The sequence below is a fragment of the Opisthocomus hoazin genome, chromosome 8 (genome assembly GCF_030867145.1).
Source record: "Opisthocomus hoazin isolate bOpiHoa1 chromosome 8, bOpiHoa1.hap1, whole genome shotgun sequence".
NCBI lineage: Eukaryota > Metazoa > Chordata > Aves > Opisthocomiformes > Opisthocomidae > Opisthocomus > Opisthocomus hoazin.
Genome location: NC_134421.1, coordinates 12,733,663 through 12,755,177, shown reverse-complemented (window position 1 = coordinate 12,755,177; position 21,515 = coordinate 12,733,663). Strand labels below are relative to the sequence as shown.

Sequence of the window (21,515 nt, the reverse complement as noted above, 5' to 3'; positions counted from 1 at the left end):
GATAAAACGGATTTATTGAGGTGTTTTTTTTAAATTGCTTGACTACATAGTATGTTTCTCAGATCTGTCTGTTTTGAATGAGGGCTATCTAATGAGGAGAGAGATGCTCAAGTCCCACTGAATTTGTTTAAATCTGTACTTGTAAAAGTCTTAGCCCAGAGTATCTACAGTTCATGGAACAGTGTTTATAGCAAGTTCACTAGTGAGGTAACTCTGATAGATGTTTACCTGCACAATCTACCTCCATCAGAGGAAATGTAGACACATCTGTCGGAAAGATTTGTAGAGATGGAAACGAATTCATTGATATAACCCGCTCGACGCATTATCCGAAATGTGTTGACTAATTTCTGATGATCGCGTATGACACCAAGGATGTTACCTATCCAGAAAGGGAATAAATTCATGGTGCGTATTCAAAACTCTACTTACAAATTCTGATCACATCTAGCATACATAGAAGTACTTCCTAATTCCTGCAAATAATAAGAATTATCATAAAATTTCCCTTTCCTGACATGAATAAGAATTGCCTCTTTTTTCCTCTTGGTAAACATTAGAAAAAAGTGTCAGAATTTCACAGGTCATCCCTCTGTTTGCCTCCAAATAGCTTCAGAAACCAAATGGTGTGCTTCATCCAGCTTTCCTCAAATGTGTTTCTGCTCAGGTGCCCATTCACCAATTAGTGTATAAACAAACACCACTTCTGAAACCTACAGTTTCACCTGTACTGAAATGGGTCCAAATTTTCCAAGAACAGACCAAGGAACTGTCCTGCTGCCTTGTCAGAAATTTTAGAAAGGCCTGATATTCTTGATACATGTGATCACTCACGACAGCACTCCTCCTTCAGGAACTTAGCTCAGTGAGCTACTGTTATCTCAGCAACGCACTTAAGCACATACTTCAGTATTCTGATGCGTGATGAACACAAATGAGGGTAAAATTCATTTTGAAGAGTCACACAACCAAAGTCATCTTAATATATAAAATAAAAATAAGTATGGTGTCATTTAAACAAAACTTTAAAGGAGGAGACAAAGCATAATGGTTTAGGGAGTTTATAAGACAACACAAAGGTCTTTATACCTTATGGGATTGGTACTTAACAGCTTTTCTGCCCTCTTATGTCAAGAGTTTAAATCAAAATCAAGTCAGCCATCCACAAGTCTGGAACTTTTCATGGATTAAACCCACAAACTAGTAGACTGAACAGTAAATGGTTTTGCCTCACTTAGTACTAGATCATCTACGTTTGAGAACATAACTGTCTTGTTCCATACCACAGACTGAGCTTGTGAAGGAAGAGTCCCAATATTTCTGCTCTGCACTCCTCCTTGGACCATAAAACAAGACAGAAAAGAGTGCATGTGGTTTCACTGAACCTTAGCTTTAACATACCGCTACAGAAAAGCGGAGCAAAGGAATGCACTTTGGTCAGGTGTTGCTTTTATATTACTGGGAGAAGCCAGGATTGAAGAACAAGTGCTGTTTAATTCAAAGATAAATGGAGAACTTACTCATGGTGACAGACATTAAATACCAGTCCCTGGAAGTGGATGCTGTTGACAAAAGGTTATCTTAAGATCACAGCTATAGTTTTTAGAATGTCAGTATTTTGAAATCTGGTATCATAGTACCTGTTGATTCAGAAATGCTGAAGAACAGTTGGAAAAGAACATAAGCATGCAGATGCAAAGCACATACGCCAAATCACTTTAACAAAGCAAAGAGGCCTGTTTTCCAAGGTCTAATTTTTTCTAATCATTCACAAAGCAAGCTGCCCTTTAAAAGGTAGTTTTAAAGAGAATAATGTTGCTTAACTTTGCAAACAATTGATGTTTCCTTGCTGTTTTTAAAGGCATTTCCATGAATATATATATAAAAATATATAAAGATTACAGTAAAATTAAATACTTTCTGTGAATGAAGCTCTGAATTTGTAAATTTCAGTTACTAGATTTACCAGTGTTATTCTCTTTTGAAAGTACTTTATGAATGGCACCTCATTTGGTGAATGCTTGAAAAAACAAACAAATCTGTAACAGAATGTACAAATTTTTGTGCCTGTTCATACAAGTGTGCTTAAAAACAGTACTGAAATTTGGAAAAGCTTCAACTTCCCAGCTATGTCTACACATCTGCAGTCAGAATTCTGAAGACACAACTTCAGACAACTAAGCGCCATCATCTGGCCTGTCCACTCTGCCTAACCCTATCAAAATATTTCTACACTTGGAAAATGGCATCTGTGGTTGACTGTGCTCCAGAAATTCTTGTAGAAGTTTGAAGCCTAACTCTCCATCAACAACAAAGCAGAGTCAGACAGCTAAAAAGTTACATACCATTAAGGAAAACAAGGAACACATTTGGATACGAAAGTTCTTCACCACAAAGCAAGTTGACATCTTCAACTCCAAGATTACTGGCTAATTTAATAATTGGACCATCTTCCATATCTGTAGTAATGTGAGTCATGAGGGCAAGGTTTTTAACCAAACCACAAGCCTAAAATAAAAAAAAATACACCTTTAATCCATTTTATTCTGACGTCTTAATACTTTACCTATCTCTCTCTTCCAAAACCATACTTATGAGCAACATAAAAAAGTCAAAGTATAAAGTCAAAGAAATGAAACAAATTGACTACACTGAAAACCAGGAAGGAAGGAAGGATTTTCCATATCACACTGAAATGTAATGTTTATCACTTATCAACTAATAAAAAGCATAGGCGATGAAGTTGTTGTTCTTAAGTTATCCAACCATGTATAACCCTACATTTCCCTCTTCAAAGTAACCACTACTTAGAAGCACAATGAAGTACAAAAATCAGTCTTTTTACCAATTTGCCAGATATCCTGCATGTTCTAACACAAACTTCAACATTTTAAAATTAAAAAATCCAAGTATCTTATACAGTGCAATTTTATTTCATCTGCTTAATAAGACTAGCTCATAATGATTATTTATGTCAGAAAGTTCAGAGTTCCCCCAGTACTTTGTATTCAGGGAAAAAAAAGAAAAACAAACCAAAAAAAGACTGTCACTATCAATCGATTGGTTGAAATAACTGGATGATGTCTTTAAAGTAAAACATACAAATGGTTTATGAATAGTTTCCAGCCAATCTACTCAGGTAGGAGAAAAAAGGCAATAGAGTAAGGAGGACCAGGATGTACATAGATGCGATGTGAGAAGACACACAAGTTGTGTTATCAGGCTGAGGACAATTTATCTCTCCAGAAGCCTCCTCACCAGAATCCTTCCTCTGATGGAGGATCACCTGCTTCTAAATAAACGGTGGCTCCATTCCGCAGGACAAAAAACACTGAAAGCAAAATAGAAGTTCCTCACCTCTCCTTCAGGAGTGTCAGATGGGCAGAGCATCCCCCACTGAGATGGCTGTAGTGACCGAGGACCACTCACTTTCCTTGTCTTTTCAAACTGAGAAGAGATTCTCGTCATCATTCCCAGAGCAGATATGTAAGACAAGCGGGACAATACTTGTGTCACACCTTGGCGGTCCATTTTGAATCTCTTCAGAGACCAGTTTCCCTGCAGAATAAAAGGAATATCTCAAAAGTTATTGCAGTTTATGCTTCCTGTCTCGACACTACATGTCTGTTTTCAGTATCTAGACAAAATGATATCTGAGGAGCTTTGCACAGTGAATGTTGCCCATCTATATAAACCAATTTCTAATTACTTAACTGCATATAACATACTTGTACTAAGTATTAAAAAAAGTTCAAACAAGAGAACTGCTCACTCAGATGAGAGGATACTTTTACTATTATAAATTCAATCACACAAAGATTCTTCATCTGTCCCTCACAGGTGAATCAACATTCAAATTTGGCTAAATTACATTATTTTCTGTTCTCCCTTTATAGAGGGTTTTTTCAATGAAATACACTTCTACAACAGATCCCACAAACTTTCAGTTCTGCTTTTTTCATGTTTGTTATTTTGGTAGGAAACAGAGGCATTTATGCTGGAGTAGTCTGACATCAAAGCCATCTGTACCTTCTTGAAACCTTTTGTTTTTAGAATCCAGAGGAAAAAGACTCACTGATGTGTCTTCTCATAGAAGTAAAGTGTGGGGGTGTTAGGTCTATCCAGCTTCTCTAGTAGGATTACACCAACCATGAAATGCAAGATCCATGCATATGCCAGGGGTTCCATGTTTCACGATTGTCACAGGCAGTGTCAACTGTGGTTTTAATTAGGCGAACAGAGTAGTTCAGAGAATGTTCTAGGACACGATTACGTTACTGTGCCAAGTAGATTTAATAATCTCTACTGTAAGATCTTGAAATTTGGTGCTACATTTTTTGATTTCATGACATCAACTCCATACACAGTTCCCAGCAGCTGAGTCAGTGGATACAGCATGTTTCTGCTCCAATTATTACTGTTTACCCTGCCACTGTGTTACTGGTCAGTCCAAAGGCGATGAAGATCTCAAAGGTAACGCTTTCCCAAGGACTGTCTTCTGCTAATTCCTGTGGCCTTTTGATAAACTCCGCTCACCAACGCAAACAAACAATTTGAAGCTCACTTGCTGTACCACAGTGAAATCCTTTTAGAGGGTGATTTGCTTGGCTTCTTTGCTTATACATTAACAGCACAATCCCATTTTGTGATGAACAGCAAGAAACCACCACCCATCCCAATGATTTTGCTATTTGCTTCCATTGGAGAGACCATCAAATAGTCTGCAGAACTTCCCTTTCTTCCTTGTTACAGAAGGTGGAAATACATAATGCCCAACAGTACGTCAGTCAGAAGAAACCTGTCCACATGCTCACGCTTCTCAGAAGGGTTCACTCACTGACCATTTCATTCTCTAAGGACTGGGAGTTATCAGAATGTAAGTGGAAGAATACAATAAATGAGTAGTTTTTGCTCACAATAGAAATGATTGCATCTGGAGTCTAAACTAGCACGTGGTTTCTTCTTCACTGCCCAGAAGACTATGAAATCTCAAAGACTGGAGGACAGGGGAGGTAAAAACACTGCCTGAAGAAATAATACGAAAAATTCTTTGTGCTTTGGAAGTGACAGACTGATTCCTTCAAAGAAGTCCAAAACACCCAAAATGAGACCAGCGCTGTTGTGATACCATCCCCAGTGGAGAACTTCCTACTGAAAACTCCTATGAACTGAAAGTTGTTCCCTCAGTGGCATCGGATGATTCTGTGGATGCTGAAATGTCTACAAGGCCTGTGGCATCACTGCCTGACCTACCCCCTCTTCCGGTATTTTCCAGGGTAAAAAGAAGACCTATAGCAAATATCACTGAACACCACTGTACAGTTGATGTAGTGGTGCTACAAATTCTTTTGCATGCTGCTGGTGTAATTATGAATCCACTGAGTTATTTCATGCTCTTTGAGACCATCGTTGTAGCATTCTGGTGAGATTGGAGACTGTCCTTTCCTAGAATGATTTTTATGGTATTTGCTTAATCTCTTGAATAGTATGCACTGGGCATTGTTCCTGAGAAATTATTTTCAATGCTTAAGAGCAGATGGTGTTTAATTGCTTATGTGGCAGTAAAAAAAAAGTCCAAAGATAGTGGAAGAAGGAAGACTTTACAATATGTACTGAATAGTTTCCAGATTTATCTCTGTCAGTCCAAATGGAAAAACTGGCACCAGCTAGAAGAAAGCACTAGCATTTACAGAAACAAATCTGTCAACTGTTTTGGTTACGTGCACTGCAGAGATTTAACTACATTTGGGGCACTCATAAAATTAAATAGTGATAAGCTTTAACACTGGGATTTGTAAGTAACAGATTGTTGGTGGTTTTGGATGCAATTTGTGGAGTAAAGTTGTTTACTAGAACTGAAGAAAAATCCCAGTTTCATGCTAGGCATAAAAAGCCCTTTCAAGAGTTCCAAAGATTTAAAATTAAGTTGCACAGCTTTTACCAGCTACTAAAATATTTAGACTAATCTAATTTCTTAAAAAATCACAGATTTCAAAGTCATTTACAAGCTAGTAGCTAGATTTCAGAAGCCATCTCACAAACTGCTCTTGCAGATGTGTGAGATAACAAAGTTAGTAATTGTATTTTTGTTCTTGTCCACTGACACACATGAAAACATCCATTCTAGCAAGAGGCAAACACAGGCTAAAATCTAACCAAGACAAATATTTAAAGGCTTAATCACGGGGGTTTTTGCAATAATACAGTGTGTAGCGATTTTTCCTGTTAAATACTTCAGTATCATTAGCTCAGACATACTAATTTCTATGCTGCAAATTTGCTCATACTAGCAACTTCATATGAATAAAAAGGCACCACCCTTCAAAAGCTCAAAATCAATCTTCCCCGCCACACCCTCCTAGCTGTCTTCTGTGCATGATGTTCTCCTGCTGTTTTTCAACCACCTTTTGGACATCTGATAGAAATTGACCCCAGCTAAATCCAGATGATAAAAAAAAATACCATGAACCATATAGTCAAGTAGAACCTAGAAGACAGCAAGTTCGAAAAATACAAACATGACAGCTATTCTAAATTTGCTTGTTTCTACTCTTGCTTCACAAACAGGAAAACATCACTTCGAAATACATGGTGAAATAAAAAGTGGTCTGATGATTAATGACTCTTCAGTGAATTCCAAAAGCCCTGCCCATGACAGAGTTTCGCAATTTTAATCTATAAAGAATGTTAAATAGATTTGCTTTTATTACCAAAGACAGTAGAGTCATCAGAACAAAATTTACACATTTCTATCATTCACTGTGGTGGAAATACTTTACATACTAGAATGAAAACAAAAATACTTACTGTGGAGATGGCATTGACCATGCCATTGGTGATTTGGTCTTGACGCATATGCTTCACTACATCGAACTGAGCTGCACGTTGCTTAGGGATTACCTGGTCAGCAATCTTCTTCAGTTCAGAGTTAAATTTTTTGAACAAATCTTCAAATAGCAGAGAAAGAAGCTGGAAATACAAAACAATTGGATTAAGGGAAAAATGATACTTCTCTAGGTCTGTGAAGGGATGGGGGGGGGAAACACATCTTTTAATATTCCACCTTTATACTTTGTGTCAGTTAAAAATTTCCTCTGTTTCTCAAATGATATTTTTCTCACAAGTTTTTTGCCTTGTTAAATTGAAGTGCAATATTAATGAAATTATAACAGAAAACAAATTAAGTAGAAGAAGTGTCTAAGTCTCTATATTTATCCCTCTTTGGTTTGTTTTAATCCTTCCTTTACAATTTTAGCATATCCATCCATCTCTGCACTACCCATTTATAAACTGTTTTGCCTAACCTGCTACATCATAATCCATCTGATCTACTTCTTCCTTCCTACAGTCACAAACTTCTAAAGATTTAATACCCTCACTGCACAACCCGGAACTGCACACAAGATCTGGAGGCAAAACCAGCTTCTGTTCTAATACTGGATGGAATAATTGCAGTAAAGCAGTAAGTGAAGAGTCACTTTGACATACTCTATTATTAAAAGTGAAAAAGTCTGCTTAAAGTGCCCCTGCCCAGGAGCTACTTAAAACGGACAAGGCAGACACCCAAGTGACTGTAAAAGGTTGTCAGTGGATGCAACTCAGCAGCATGGAGTTTGAAAGCTGTGCAGAGTTTGCAAGACCAGACTGAAGCACAGAAGGTGCACAGTTACCATTGCTTCTGGACAAGCAGAACTAGAGAATTTTTAGGAACCGAGAAGCAACCTTTGCTCTTGACAGCTATCAAGACGTATCTCAGGTTACGTAGGTAGCTTCCTCACTCAGATACACTTTCATCATGCTACTTTCTGCCAATTACAATCTATGGAAAACCAACTACACCCACAGTGAGTCTACCTGGTTCAACACCTGCCATCCTTTTCTAGAAGTGCTACTATCTGGAAAGTGCAATGCTCTTCCACATCTGTCCTTTAAAACAAAAAGCTACTTAACACAGTTGAATTGAAAATACCCCCAACCAAAACAGCAACACAACCCTTCAAAAGTGCTGCAATTTAAGCCAACTATTTCCTGTAGATGTATATTAATTACTTCTAGTTCTTAAAATAGCCATAAAAGGAAAAGGCTACCAAAGTTTGTACCTTTTTTTGCTCTCCAACCTGCTTTGCTTCGGCAGTTTGCTCAGCCTCCCCTTGCAGCCACTTCAAGCTTCCCAAAACACTTAAATCTGCATTACAGGACACATTTTAACTGTTCACAATGATTAGCTCTGCAAGCAAGCTGTGTAAATTCTAAAGCCTGGCAGTCCTGTCCTGGGACTCTCTACAGCAGCTCCAAGTGTCAGCAGAACTACAAATGCAGCAGCTACCAATGCCAGAAGTGGTAGTTCCCAGTGCAGAAAGCATTGTAGGGCTGAATAAGCTACGTATTCAGCCACCACAAGCTAAGACATTCTGGAGTCAGTTGTACAATTCAATTTCTGTACGTGCAGAATCAAATCGAATTGTAACCGTCTTCATCAGACATAGCCCCAACCCTCCCACACCTTCTGGAAACAAGAAACCAAACCACTCAATTCTCTGTGTGGTGGGTTGACCCTGGCTGAATGCCACATGCCCACCAAAGCCACTACCACTCCCCTCCTCAGCTGGACAGGGGAGAGAAAAATCAACATAAAGCACATGGGTTGAGATAATGAATGGGAGAGATCACTCACGAATTGCCATGATGGGTGAAACAGACTTGACTTGGGGAAATTAGTTTAATTTATTACCAATCAAATCAGAGTAGGGTAATGAGAAACAAAACCAAATCTTAAAAACACCTTCCCCCCACCCCTTGCTTCTTCACAGGCTCCACTTCACTCCCAAATTCTCTACCTTCTCCCCAACAGTGGCACAAGAGGACGGGAAATGGGGGTTGCGGTCAGTTCACCACATGCTTTCTCTGCTGCTCCTTCCTCCTCCAGGGGAGGACTCCTCACACTCTGCCCCTGCTCCAGCCTGGGGTCCCTCCCACGGGAGACAGTCTTCCACAAACTGCCCCAGCGTGGGTCCTTCCCACAGGGTGCAGTCCTTCAGGAACAGGCTGCTCCAGCGTGGGTCTCCCACGGGGCCACCAGCCCTGCCAGAAAACCTGCTCCAGCGTGGGCTCCTCTCTCTCCAGGGGGCCATAGGTCCTGCCAGGAGCCTGCTCCAGCGTGGGCTTCCCACGGGGTCACAGCCTTCTTCAGGTGCACCCACCTTCTCCGGCATGAGGACCTCCCTGGGCTGCAGGTGGATATCTGCTCCACCGTGGACCACCATGGGTTGCAGGAGACAGTCTGCCTCACCACAGTCTTCATGGGCTGCAGGAGAATCTTTGCACTGGTGCCTGGAGCGCAGAGTTGTTTCTCTCACATATTCTCACTCCTCTCTTCTGGCTGCTGTTGCACAGCAGTTTTTCCCCCTTCTTAAATATGTTGTTGCAGAAGTGCTGCCACTGTCTCTGAATGGCTCGCCTTTGGCCAGCAGCGGGTCCCTCTTGGAGCCAACTGGCATCGGCTCTATTGGATATTGGACAATGGGACACTGGGAGGAGTGGTGGATACACCAGCAGGCTGTGCTGCCATTCAGCGTGACCTCGACAGGCTGGAAAGTTGGGCAGAGAGGAACCTGATGGAATTCAACAAGGGTAAGTGCAGGTGCTGCACCTGGGGAGGAACAACCCCATGCACCAGTACAGGCTTGGGGTAGACCTGCTGGAGAGCAGCTCTGTGGAGAGGGACCAGGATGATAGGTTGACCATGAGCCAGCAGTGTGCCCTGGTTGCCAAGAAGGCCAATGGGATCCTGGGGTGCATTAAAAGGAGTGTGGCCAGCAGGTTGAGGGAGGTTCTCCTTTCCCTCTACTCTGCCCTAGTGAGGCCCCATATGGAGTACTCTGTCCAGTTCTGTGATCCCCAGTTCAAGAAAGAGAGTCCAGCTGGAGAGAGTCCAGCAGAGGGCTACGAGGATGACGAGGGGAGCATCTCTCCTACGAGGAAAGGCTGAGGGAACTGGGCATGTTTAGCCTGAAGAAGAGAAGGCTGAGAGGGGACCTTAGAAATGCTTATAAATATCTGAAGGGTGAGCGTCAGGAGGATGGGGCCAGACTCTTTTCAGTGGTGCCCAGCGACAGGACAAGGGGCAACATGCACAAACTGAAGCATAGGAAGTTCCGTCTGAACATGAGGAAGAACTTCTTCCCTTTGAGGGTGACGGAGCACTGGAACAGAGAGGTTGTGGAGTCTCCTTCTCTGGAGATATTCAAGACCTGCCTGGATGAGGTCCTGTGCAGCCTGCTGTAGGTGACCCTGCTTCGGCAGGAGGGTTGGACTAGATGACCCACAGAGGTCCCTTCCAACCCCTCACATTCTGTGATTCTGTGACATGTGAGAAGCTTCTAGCAGCTTCTCACAGAAGCCACTGCTGTAGCCCCCCTGCTACCAAAACCTTACCACAAAAACCCAATACAATCTATCACTGGGATGGGCCACTAGCTTTTGTTTGCTTTCCATTTTTGCTTACGTGCCCCAGCTGGGCTGACCAAAGCACTTGGCAAATGACACTGTAAAGCAGTTAACTAAATTACAAGCTACCCTTTTCACTGGCATCACAAATGCATTTAGGAATAAAAAAATAACAAATAACACCTGGAAACCCATGACAGACATCTGCTCTGTAATAAAACATTCCTTCATGGAGAGGAAGACTAGATTATCTTTGACAGTTTACTCTACAAGACATAAGGAACACTTAGTGTTCAGTCACTAAACTTTAAAACCAGTGATAACACACACCGCATGCTAACCATTGACAAAAATGGAATCCAATTTCCACTCTGGACAGACAGTTTTTGCTAAAAACCCGTTATTTGGGGTTTTTTTAGACCTGCCTTGACATGGGAGGAAGGTGTTGTAGACCCTCTTTCCTTTCCTGATGATTGTAGTACCATAAAAGTTTACAAGGCAATACCCTCTCACCACTGATAGAAGAAACCCAGTCACCTGCAACTCGCCTGCAGTGTCACAGCTCATTTAAATCAGATTTCCATCAGAAATAAAAACATCTTTTATGAAGCACATTAGGAAGGAGAATCCACTGGAGTCTCCAAAAACTAGATTATGAGGCAAATATTTCAAAAGGTGAGAAAAAGTAAAAGGAAGGAATGTGCATGGTTTTAAGATGTCTGATAAGTCTTGTTAAATAAGAACTAGACTCTTTTGAAATCAGTCATGGTATACATTTGATCTCAATAGGTTTGAGCAGGACTTAAACTTTTAACAAATCAATTTAGCATAACATTAAAAAAAACACTCAGAAAATGTTCTCATATTTGATTTCTTGATCATAAAATTGCAAAAATCTCCTAATTCCACATGCCATAGGGATTATAAAGCCGCGCCATCCTTTCTCTTCTCTGAACCAATAAACTAAGTTACACCCCAAGTACACCAACTTGCTACCATTCGCCAGTCTGAAAAGCGTCCTACTTTGTTAATTTCACTCACAGACTCTTGGTCTGTAAGAGCTCTGACTATCTGGCAAAGCAGAGTCTCATAATACCCACATTATTTAGGTCAAGAGCAAGTGATTAAAGAAAAAGGATGGAATGTCAGTGATAATATTCAATGGATTTCATAGTTAGTCCAGGGCCTTTCAGCCTGCTTCAGACAGGAGCACTAAAGAGCAAATTATATTTAAGAAAAAAAAGTACTGACAGCTCATCAATTGATTTTCATTAAAAATCCTAAGAAAAATTAATAAAGAAGTTAAGCTGCTGAAATACAGTTTCACCAATTAGCTTAATGTCAGAGAATTCTAATTAGGTGCCTTGAGATTGCTATTTAGCGTCTAAGCCTTTAGAGTGCCAAATTCTCCCTTTCACACAAACTGGTTGCAAAATTAAAGACATTAGGCAGCCCTAATTATATTATCAGAACAGCTGGGATTAGGCAATCTCTGAAGTCAAGGCGGTATTCTTTTGTCACAGGGCAGAAATCCCCTGCTTTCCAGGGTGCCGGATTTTGGTGCTGTTCCATATCTCACTCATACAAAGCAAGCTGCATTAGAAACAAAAAAAAATGAGAACAAAGAACAGAGTAATGCTTAGCAAATAATGAACACATTAAGGAAAGAGAAAAGGTAGGTGAAAAGATTAAGCCTGAAATCGGTAGGTTTTGCTAACACCTCAGCTGGCACCTGGCCTACCCAGCCTCTAGTGGCAGGAAGACTAAGGGAAAGCTCTGTAAACCAGCTTGGCCAGTGGATACAACTCTGTTATCTAAAGCTAAAGCACATTTCGTACTCTCTTGTCCCATGGGCTGTGAAATTAGCAGCTATTGTTTTCACACATTTTTATAAACACAATGCCTTTTATGTCTTCACATTGTTTAGACTGCTATGTTTTCCTCCTCACACGGGAATATTTTCTTTTTCATTCTTTATTCAAATTTTAAATCAACAGGATTTTTATTCCAGGAACACGCTGGCATTAAAAAAACAAAAACAAAAACAAAACCACCAACCATTTTATCCACACAAACTTTGTCTAAATACAAACATTTAGCAATTGGCAAAAAATCTCTACACTTTTTAGTCTGTAATCCAATCAATATTACACCGATAACACGGCAGAGAGGAATTCAAGTGTTCAGCTTGAAGTGAGCTTTTAAAATATCACAAGGGAGCAAGACCTTAATCAAGTGTTACAACCCCCTCTGCACAGTTCTCCTTGATGTAGAAAAAATACACATTGGCTTTGTTATGATGATCCTCTGCATTTATAACCTCTTCCTAGTTAATTTAAAACAACTTTGGTTGCTAACATCAGTGTTAGCAGAGGCCTTTTCTTCTTACAACTTATAGAAAACTTTTAACTTGCTCTGCTTTCTGCCTCTAAAAATATTAGGAAAAATCAAAACTACTCCTTCGATCCTGTCAAACAAGAACAATATGATGGACAAAGCAACAACTAATTTTACTGATTACAGTCACACTGAACTACAGCGACATTATAGCAGAAACCAAATAAATCCATTACAGCTTAAAATATTTGTCCTATTAGAATATTGCAATAATGTCCTCTTACTACGCCTTACACTTCAGAAATATGTTCTGCTTCAGCACAAGAGTAAAAGTTTGATGAAGAGTCAACATATAAATTTGAAGAAAGGATTTTTTTTCTCCTAACAGGTTAAGAGGTTTTTTCCCCTTGTATTTGTGCTTAGAGTGTGTTCAAGAGTGTCGTCTTCATTTTTTCAGAAAACTAGGAAGCAAAGCACACGTCGTTACTCTGAAATGACTGCGCGCTCTGTGTGTCTGTTCACGAGTGTGCATGGAGGACAGGGCAGAGTGGGAAGGAGAACAGGAGCGTGAGCTAATATGCAAGCACACATCTTTAAAAGTACAGTAAGATGAGAACTCCCACTGGATATGACCAAAAACGAATGGATACTGTTAGTTGCTGCAATAGGAATCCCAATACAAATGATGTGAGGAGCAGAGACGCACAGTCTCTCCTACCTGGCGCATTATGTATACTTGTCTGAATTTATGATGCACAACCAATAATCAGACACGATACTGACTGCTAAAACTCCAACTTCAGTTAATACAGACCCGAGCAAAGAAGTCCAATCCTAATCTAAACTGGTTAGTCAAATAACCGCACATGGCAAGGAAAAATACATGCCATGGTAGCTAAGCAGTTCCTTCACCTGACAGGCAAATTCCCACTGCATTAGGAGAACGTAGTTTGGCCACCTGCTGTGAACTGCCACCGTCTCTGCAAAAGCACGGTGCCAGCCAGACACTTCAAACCATTCCCCCCTTCACAGCCCTCTGTTACTGCTTCTAACCCCAGTGCCAAAATTCTGCAAACAGAGAAGTCCATGCAATCCACTTTCATTAGTTGCTCAAGTTAACTTTAAATCACTTTGTTAACTCATGCTGCTCTAGAGGCTAGAAAGGCACTTGACAACATAAAAGCAATCTTAAGGACTTCTCCAAATTACAGGAGGCTTGAGTGGCTGTTCTGTGAGCTGCTACACAAGCTGGGCTTTCCATAGCGGGACAGCCTGGACCTGACATGCAGGCACCGACGTGGCCCCAGTTTATTCTCTTACCCAGTTGCTTAGAGGAGAACACTGGAAGATGGATCTTACTGCTGCCTTCTTGGCACTTACAGTGTTGTAATGCAACTAGAACTGATGCCATATTTACACTGCTCTGCCCCTTCATCTGGTACAAAGAGGCAATACAGAAGCGAGGATATAATTTATTAGTCTCAATCAGGAAGCGTATCTATGAGTCAACACAGAAAAGCCAACAAAAATAAAATGAGAGGAAAAACACTTCAATCAGGAAGACAGGAATGCCCCTTATTCTGCATCTTTTAAAAGTAGATAGTAACAAAACCCCAAAAGAGCACTTGGCTTGGAAATAAAAACTCACCTGCCCAGCCAACTCCAAACGTTTGTTTCCGTAGTAGTCTCTGTCATCTACTTTATTTTCTCCTTGAGCCAAAATCACTCTGCGCACCATCACTGCTGTGTATATGCACTTGGCACGAAAATTGAATTCCTTCACCTGCAAACAAATAAATACTGATGTTTCAGGATCAGTTCCTTAGTTCTTACTCAGACAAACACATCTATTTAAATCAATAGGTAATCTGGGCTGACTGAGGAGTTACAAAAGGGATTTGTGCACTTTACCTTCTTAAAAAATGCTAAAAGTAATATACATTAGTGACATTGAAACATATAGTAAATGAAAACAAACCAGAATAAAGTATAGGTCATGAGAATAAGGTTCTGAACTAACAGTTGATACTGCCTGGCTATGCAGAAAAAATGAATAGTATGATAAGTAGTTCAATGGTACAGCATTTCATAAACATAGAGATCAGTTTTGACTCAATCCATATCTTCACCTTTAATTTGAGGATGATTTACCTTATCTCAGCTACAAAGCAATCAATGACGTTGTTCCCTGCCAGCAAAGCTCACATCACAAATAACCACACAAATTTACTCCTGCTTTTTTTTTTTTAAACAGCATTACATACAAGAACATGGGTCAGAATAGTTGATGCCAGTAGCTCTCGTGCTTCTTCCATCTTTGTTTTCTTTGGGCCTCCCCACATCCTTTGCCTCCGTACTTTGTTTCCAATGTACTTCAATGCCTGTCAAGTGCAGGAATTACCTGAGTTAACATCAGAATTATAACCTATACAAATATCCACAGTAAAGGAGATATGTACTTATTCCTCAAATGGTGCAAGCCCACTAGCCACAGATGATACAAACTCCAAGCAAAGTGCACAACACCAAACACTTAGGTGATGCTAATAAAAAAAAAATTTTTGAAAATTGACACAATTGAATATAATTATACAATGCGTTATCATATGTTGGTAACATTTGGAATGGGAAGCAGTGAAAGAGCATGATTACCACAATATTAAAAGACAGGGGATTGCATATAGGAAAAAGAGCTATATAAATTCCAAAGATATCCAGTTCACTTAATTTTTCACCTCCAGTTCTTCTGTGCACTTGCTAAGTTTTATTCAGATATTAAACCGTGAGGTGGCACTCACTGTTTAACAGGCACAAATGCTCCTGTGTGGCATCCACATCTGTCTCCAAGAGTATCTTGCAATAATTAATGGATTCTTACTCTCTTTACCAGTTGCCCATGACATAGAATCAATCTGCAGAATTTAGGGTCAGATGAGTCCAAGAAACTATCTGGGTCCACACAGGAAGCTCCTGTCCAGAAATGAAGCCACATCCCCTATGCCAAAGAATTACCCTCTACACTAAATGACAGACTGTCCTTTCCATCTCCATAGCTCACTTTCTCTTAATTTGACATTTCGTGCACCGAGTAATTTCTGTATTTCTGTTTTCTGCTTTTCTGGATGCTTCACATTTCTCTATGTTCCTCCAGCATCACCATTTTATTCTTCTGAGTCTGAATTAGGAAAGCCTTCATGCTACCTCTAACCCTGAAAAGCCCCAAAAGATGCAAACAAGAGAGAGATTCACTTTACAACATTCAGCACCACACATGGAAAGATTTGATATAGTTTACAATGAAATAGCAGAAATAAGACTACTCTTCGAAAACTTCTTCTAGCAGATTAGTATATGCATGACGGAAATGCTGCCAGCAAAATGGCCTGTGTTCTGGCTAAGTGAAAAAGCTGAAAAGGTTGCTGGTGAGTCCTTAGCAGGACAAAGGGTGGCTATTACTGTGGGCTTTATACCAGACATTAGAATTGGAGGAGAACATCTACTCACAATGAAATGGTCACATACACATCAATGGGGCTTCTGCAAAATGAGGCACACAATTCCTCTTAAAAAAATGGGAATCGTCCTCAACAAAAAAATCTTAATCTTTTGGACATCACTACTTGTTACACACATTATAACACAACCTTGGGCTCCTGAAAACAAAGCATTTCTTGACTTTGGGGTGGGGGTTTTTTTCAGTTAGGCAATGAGAGCAAAGCCTCACTTTTCACAAGTCCTGTCCCCTTAAAAACCCTCAGCTCAAAATAACGCCCAAAAACCAAACCTTGAAACAAAACATGTATGTCGATTGCTGACACAGCAAAGTAGTCAATACCCACTGTCTTCAGATTTTTATGGCCTCTGGTCATGTGAAAAGACACACCTGCATCTGTGTAAAAATCTGAGCTTTTTGGCATTCTTCCAGACTAGGAGCAAATGCAGCCATCACATGTTCCTCTGTGCCAATCATCTGTACAATCTCTTGGTCACTCTCAACACCCATGGCCTAGGGAAAGAAGAAAAGACAGAAATAGCAGCGGCTTTATGTTAACTCACTGACATTTGCTTATGCTAATTTGGTATTGTTTGTCTGCATTACTACTAAGCAAGAGCGAGTTCTTCTCTAAGAAACTGTGCCATCTGGCACTGGCAGCACATATTCTAGCTATGGAGGAATGCTAAATGGAAATCTTGATAAGCAGCAGGAACACACACACACGCTCTTTGGAGAGCATCTTTTTCTTCACTGGCAGGAGTTAAACTCTATGCTTTTTCTTAAGAAAATATAAATACCAGGTAATAACTACCCTACATGTGTAACAATGAAAACCAAGTCAGAATCTACAATAAATGAAGGAAGGTGAAATTTCTTAAAAGATTACACATGGTCTCTTACCACAAGCAATTTCACAAACTCATTTGACTGTGATGCAGCACACCCTATCCGAGCAAGGTTTACAGTTTACCTCCTTTGCAGCTCTCAGCATTTAGAAGATGACTTCACTGCACAATTCCACTTGAAAGACATTCTATTATTTCACTGATCCTTGCACACCTTGTTAGACTTTATACTGGCAGAAAAAGCTTAATAAACTAAGAAAGCGGTTAACAGGTTTAGAAAAATCTCTCTATCAGTAAGTGTTTCAAGGTGGCAGCCAGCAGTGCAGGCCTTTGTGGGTTCCAGATGGTGCTAAAGCTCCCCCCTTCACACATTTGCCTGGAGCTCTGCCATATCAAAAACCGGAATAATCTCACTAAACCTCTTCTGGCTGAGTTATAATATGTTTCTCAGAACTTTGTGAGGAAGTTACGTTTGCATTCGTATTATTCTTCAAACTGCCTGCCACAAAGACCATTGTAAATAATGGCCTATGCAGACCCTAGTATTCTGGTTCTCATTAAAAACTGGCAGTGTCCCAAAAAGTTACATTTTCCCAAAAAATGCACAAATATCTTCCCTTCTTATTGCCTTCACTGGGTGTCACTTTGCTTAACACCTAGCTAACACTACCGCTCGCAAAACTAGTGCTCTAACTGTGAAGTATCCAGTTGCTTCTTTTCTTCTTTTTTCTTTAATTTCTTCTTTACTTTTCAACAAAGAAGTGGTTGATTGAAGTTCCTTTAGCTTAAAACTCTGTCTCTTCACCTTGTGGTTTATTTGAAATTAAAAGCAGTGCAAAAGTAGCTCACACCCATAACAGTGTGAGAACATTGCTGTTTCAGTGCAAAGCACAGATCACAATTCCACGATCTCAGACTTGAGTGCCAACACAGTTACTTCACCAGATAAGTGTTTCACCACAGTTTGCTCCCACTAAGTAGTCACCCCTCTGATCTCACGGCTCTTTGCAGAACCAGAATTTGCCCCTGTGATATTACTGCAGTTCAGATCTGTTTTTCAAATATTATTACACTTCCCTCACCCTTTTAAATAAGGTCACACAGTAGCCAAAAAAACTCCGCAGACAAGTTAACAAAATCCTTCACGACCTGAGAGCCAGACTCTTAACAAAGTCTACACATGCATGAAAGCTTCACAACAGCCATTTTCCATGTGTCTAGGACTTAACAGCTGACCAGTAAAACAGCTTAGGAACCACAACTGGATTCATACAATTATTGCACTTAACCTACAGAATAACAAAACTTCATTAAGGGAATCTCTGTGCCATTTTAGGGATGTATACTAGGCATACATTATCTAAAGCACATCACATGCAAGCTGGTATCACCCTATTTGTGTCCACCAGGTTAATTTTAGGATGGCAAACGGATTGTAAGTCATGTAAAAAGTGAAGATAGAAAAAAAAAGTCAACCTGCTGTCCATTAAAAAAAACACAAAGCCACAATAAATTATAGAGAGCTGATGATATCCTCTAACTTGATGAATGCTCTGATGAAAAGTCTGACATCAACAAGATGAGAATAGGACATATCATTATGCCTATGTAGATTTTCTAGTTGGAGTTTGTAGCAGCAAACTCACTTCAGAATTCTGAATTTGTGTGGGGGAAAGGCTGGGATCTGCCGCTGAACAATCTATGTTATATTGTTAGATAAGTGCAAACCGGGGCAAATGACTTTATGAATAATGACTAAAAACTTAGGAACGTGGCTGAAAAAGATGCGCTGATATGATAGCCTGAACATAAGCCCATTTATTCCCCTTCATACTCTCAACAATCACGGGCAGAGCCGCACACACAACTCCACCTACATGCAACCCTAACAGGGCAAGCAGCAGGCCCATGCAGGTATGAGACAGATCTGTAATCTTAACACTTCCTTTTTCTGTAAATTTCGCCCTGCTGTTGCACTCCTACAAAAAAAAAAAAAAACACAAACAAAACCAAAAAAGTACTCCAGAATTAGCTTGTTACATCACTAGGATAGTAACAAAATATTCCTGGTCTGTTGCTTGTGTTACAGAAACACTGAGGATACGCAAAGCAGGAATGGCTCCTATGCTTAAAGTGTCGTGATCCCAGGACAAAGCTGAGGGAAAGGGTACTAACACAAAAGCAAAGCAGGAGCCAAGATGTTTTGGATTTTTTTTGATTGGAAGGCAATGCCACAAAGGGATAATTTTACAGGAGGGTTGCAAAGGGTCAACTTAACAGTAGCAGTGAAAGGATGAGGAAGGAGACGGTAGCAGGCTGTTGAACAGCACGGTTGGAAGGCTAGTAGTCAATGGACATAAGACGGACCAGTCAAACGAAACATTCAGAGCATCCAGATCATCCTGATTTCATGTGGGAGAAAACGGTCCAACTGGGGTCAACTGCTTCCTAAGTTCCTGCTGCCCAAAACGTCTGTGTGTGCACGCGCGTGTCTGCATACACACACACGTACGTATGCCAGAGCGCGAGCCCAGCTCGAGCCCAGCTCTACCTCCCCCAACTCGTGTCTTAATGATGATGTCTAGGCGTTTCCATGGCACTTCCCTAGAATGTAGTTCTGCAGTCCATCAGGCTAAATTACAGAATGGAGACAGGCAGATGACTGGATTAAAAAGATGTCAGGGAAGCTCAAGGTTGACATCACAGACAGAATTGGTCTGGAGCTTTCATAATGCAAAAGATACAAGCTATGAAACTGCAGCCATGGGAACCCGTAATTCTGCAGATCCAGTAAGACCACCATTCAGCTGCCCCTCTAGAGTTGCATCTTAACAGCTCCAAAACTAACACAGGTTTGTAAAAATGAAACTTGACCTGCTGTTCAAATCTTTTGCCGTAGGTCCTAGAGCAGCTCCTTATAGCTCCCACATAAACTAAAGACACTTCACCTAGCGATCCAGGTCATAAAAATCAACTTCTAAGTCCCCCTAGGTTACTTATAATTCTCTTCGTTCCCCAGTCAGTTTTGGTGCAGTGTGCAACCTTCATTTACTTCAGCTTCCAGGACTCACTCCAGTCTACCAAATCAAGATCACACACCCAAAAGAAAAATAGCCCTTACCTTAAAGCAGCTCTAACTCCCTGCAATGTATGGAGCTCCCTGCAAAAGCAGCAGCACCACCTCACCTGAAACCCTGATGTTTTTCAAGACAGAAACACCCTTAAGTACCACACAAATATTCCCCACCTCTTGTAATGCTCATTGCTACCTAAAACTTTCTAAGCTCCCCCAGGTAAAGCGTGTGTAGCTCATATCCCAACATACTCCAAAAAACCCACTATGCACCATTCACACAGTCCTGTGATCTGTGCACAACTGACACACAGCTAAAACAAAGGCCTCTTGGGGTTGCAAGCCAACTCACGACATCCTGAATATCATTTTGGTTGCATGTGTATATTAACTAATGAAGCAGTGCTACACAGTAAGCAGGAAGCAAATTAGTTGTGTCTGCTTCCCATTACAATACAGTTAACAGCCCTTTGAAAACCTCGACAAATACATACTTTGGGAGCAAAACTGTCCCATTTATAGTATTACTTCAATCAAAAAACTGCATTTACATATATAGGGGCTGCACAGATGCCTCTGCCACTTTCAAGAAGAAAGGTTAGGGAAAACATGTTTAAGCTAGCTGAGCAACAAAGCACTAACTCCTCCACATCTGACAAGCAGACACTCCAAGTCTGTCCTAGAATGGTGCCAGGAACGTGCCTTTTGTAGCCTATCAAATTTCAGTTAGCTGTGGTTAATGTGTTAAACTTCACAAACCACAACTCACATGTGTTCAGCACCACTAGCTGTTAAATCTCCCAATACGCCAATCACAAAGATCCTTACAGGTCTGAAAGGCAGAAAAGCAAAACAGCAGAACAGGTCATTTGGGCTTGCAGTTTAGAAAAGACTGTGGATAAGCATAAACTGCAAGGCAGACGCCCCCTTTAGAGTGATACTACACAGTCCAGTCCCTCCACCTACCCAGATCACGGGGCCCTTACATTCACACTACTACTCCCACCCCACCCCTCCCCACAACCCATGCACCTGGGTACCCTTCCTCTCCATGAAGAAAAAGGATGAGGGATACCATATGTTCAGCTATCGCCCTAGCATGTAGCTGTGTCCATGACTCACGCCTGAAACACACAATTGCTCTTAGATTCCAGCTGAAGAGAGTTCTTTAGGAATTTGAGGCCTCAGCTCTGTCAGTGGGTGGTATTTGTAAAGCTCTCTACTTCACAGCCCTTGCTTTAGATGAAGGTGTCTAAGGGATATTACACACCTCCACTTTATAGTTGCAGTAGCTTTAAACTCACATTAAACTATAGAT

The 21,515-nt window shown here is 40.6% G+C and overlaps 1 protein-coding gene across 1 annotated transcript in view; it reads right to left on the bottom strand.

The window, feature by feature from the left end:
* POLR3B (RNA polymerase III subunit B) overlaps window positions 1-21,515 on the bottom strand; it is an 83,393-nt gene that overhangs the window by 44,020 nt on the left and 17,858 nt on the right. Inside the window, exons 10-16 of the mRNA XM_075428813.1 lie at window positions 16,667-16,789; window positions 15,048-15,164; window positions 14,432-14,566; window positions 6,808-6,969; window positions 3,358-3,558; window positions 2,346-2,508; window positions 229-382 (exon numbers count right to left, since the gene is read on the bottom strand). Coding sequence (XP_075284928.1) covers window positions 229-382; window positions 2,346-2,508; window positions 3,358-3,558; window positions 6,808-6,969; window positions 14,432-14,566; window positions 15,048-15,164; window positions 16,667-16,789 — 1,055 coding nt within the window. The remainder of the gene's footprint in view (window positions 1-228; window positions 383-2,345; window positions 2,509-3,357; window positions 3,559-6,807; window positions 6,970-14,431; window positions 14,567-15,047; window positions 15,165-16,666; window positions 16,790-21,515) is intronic.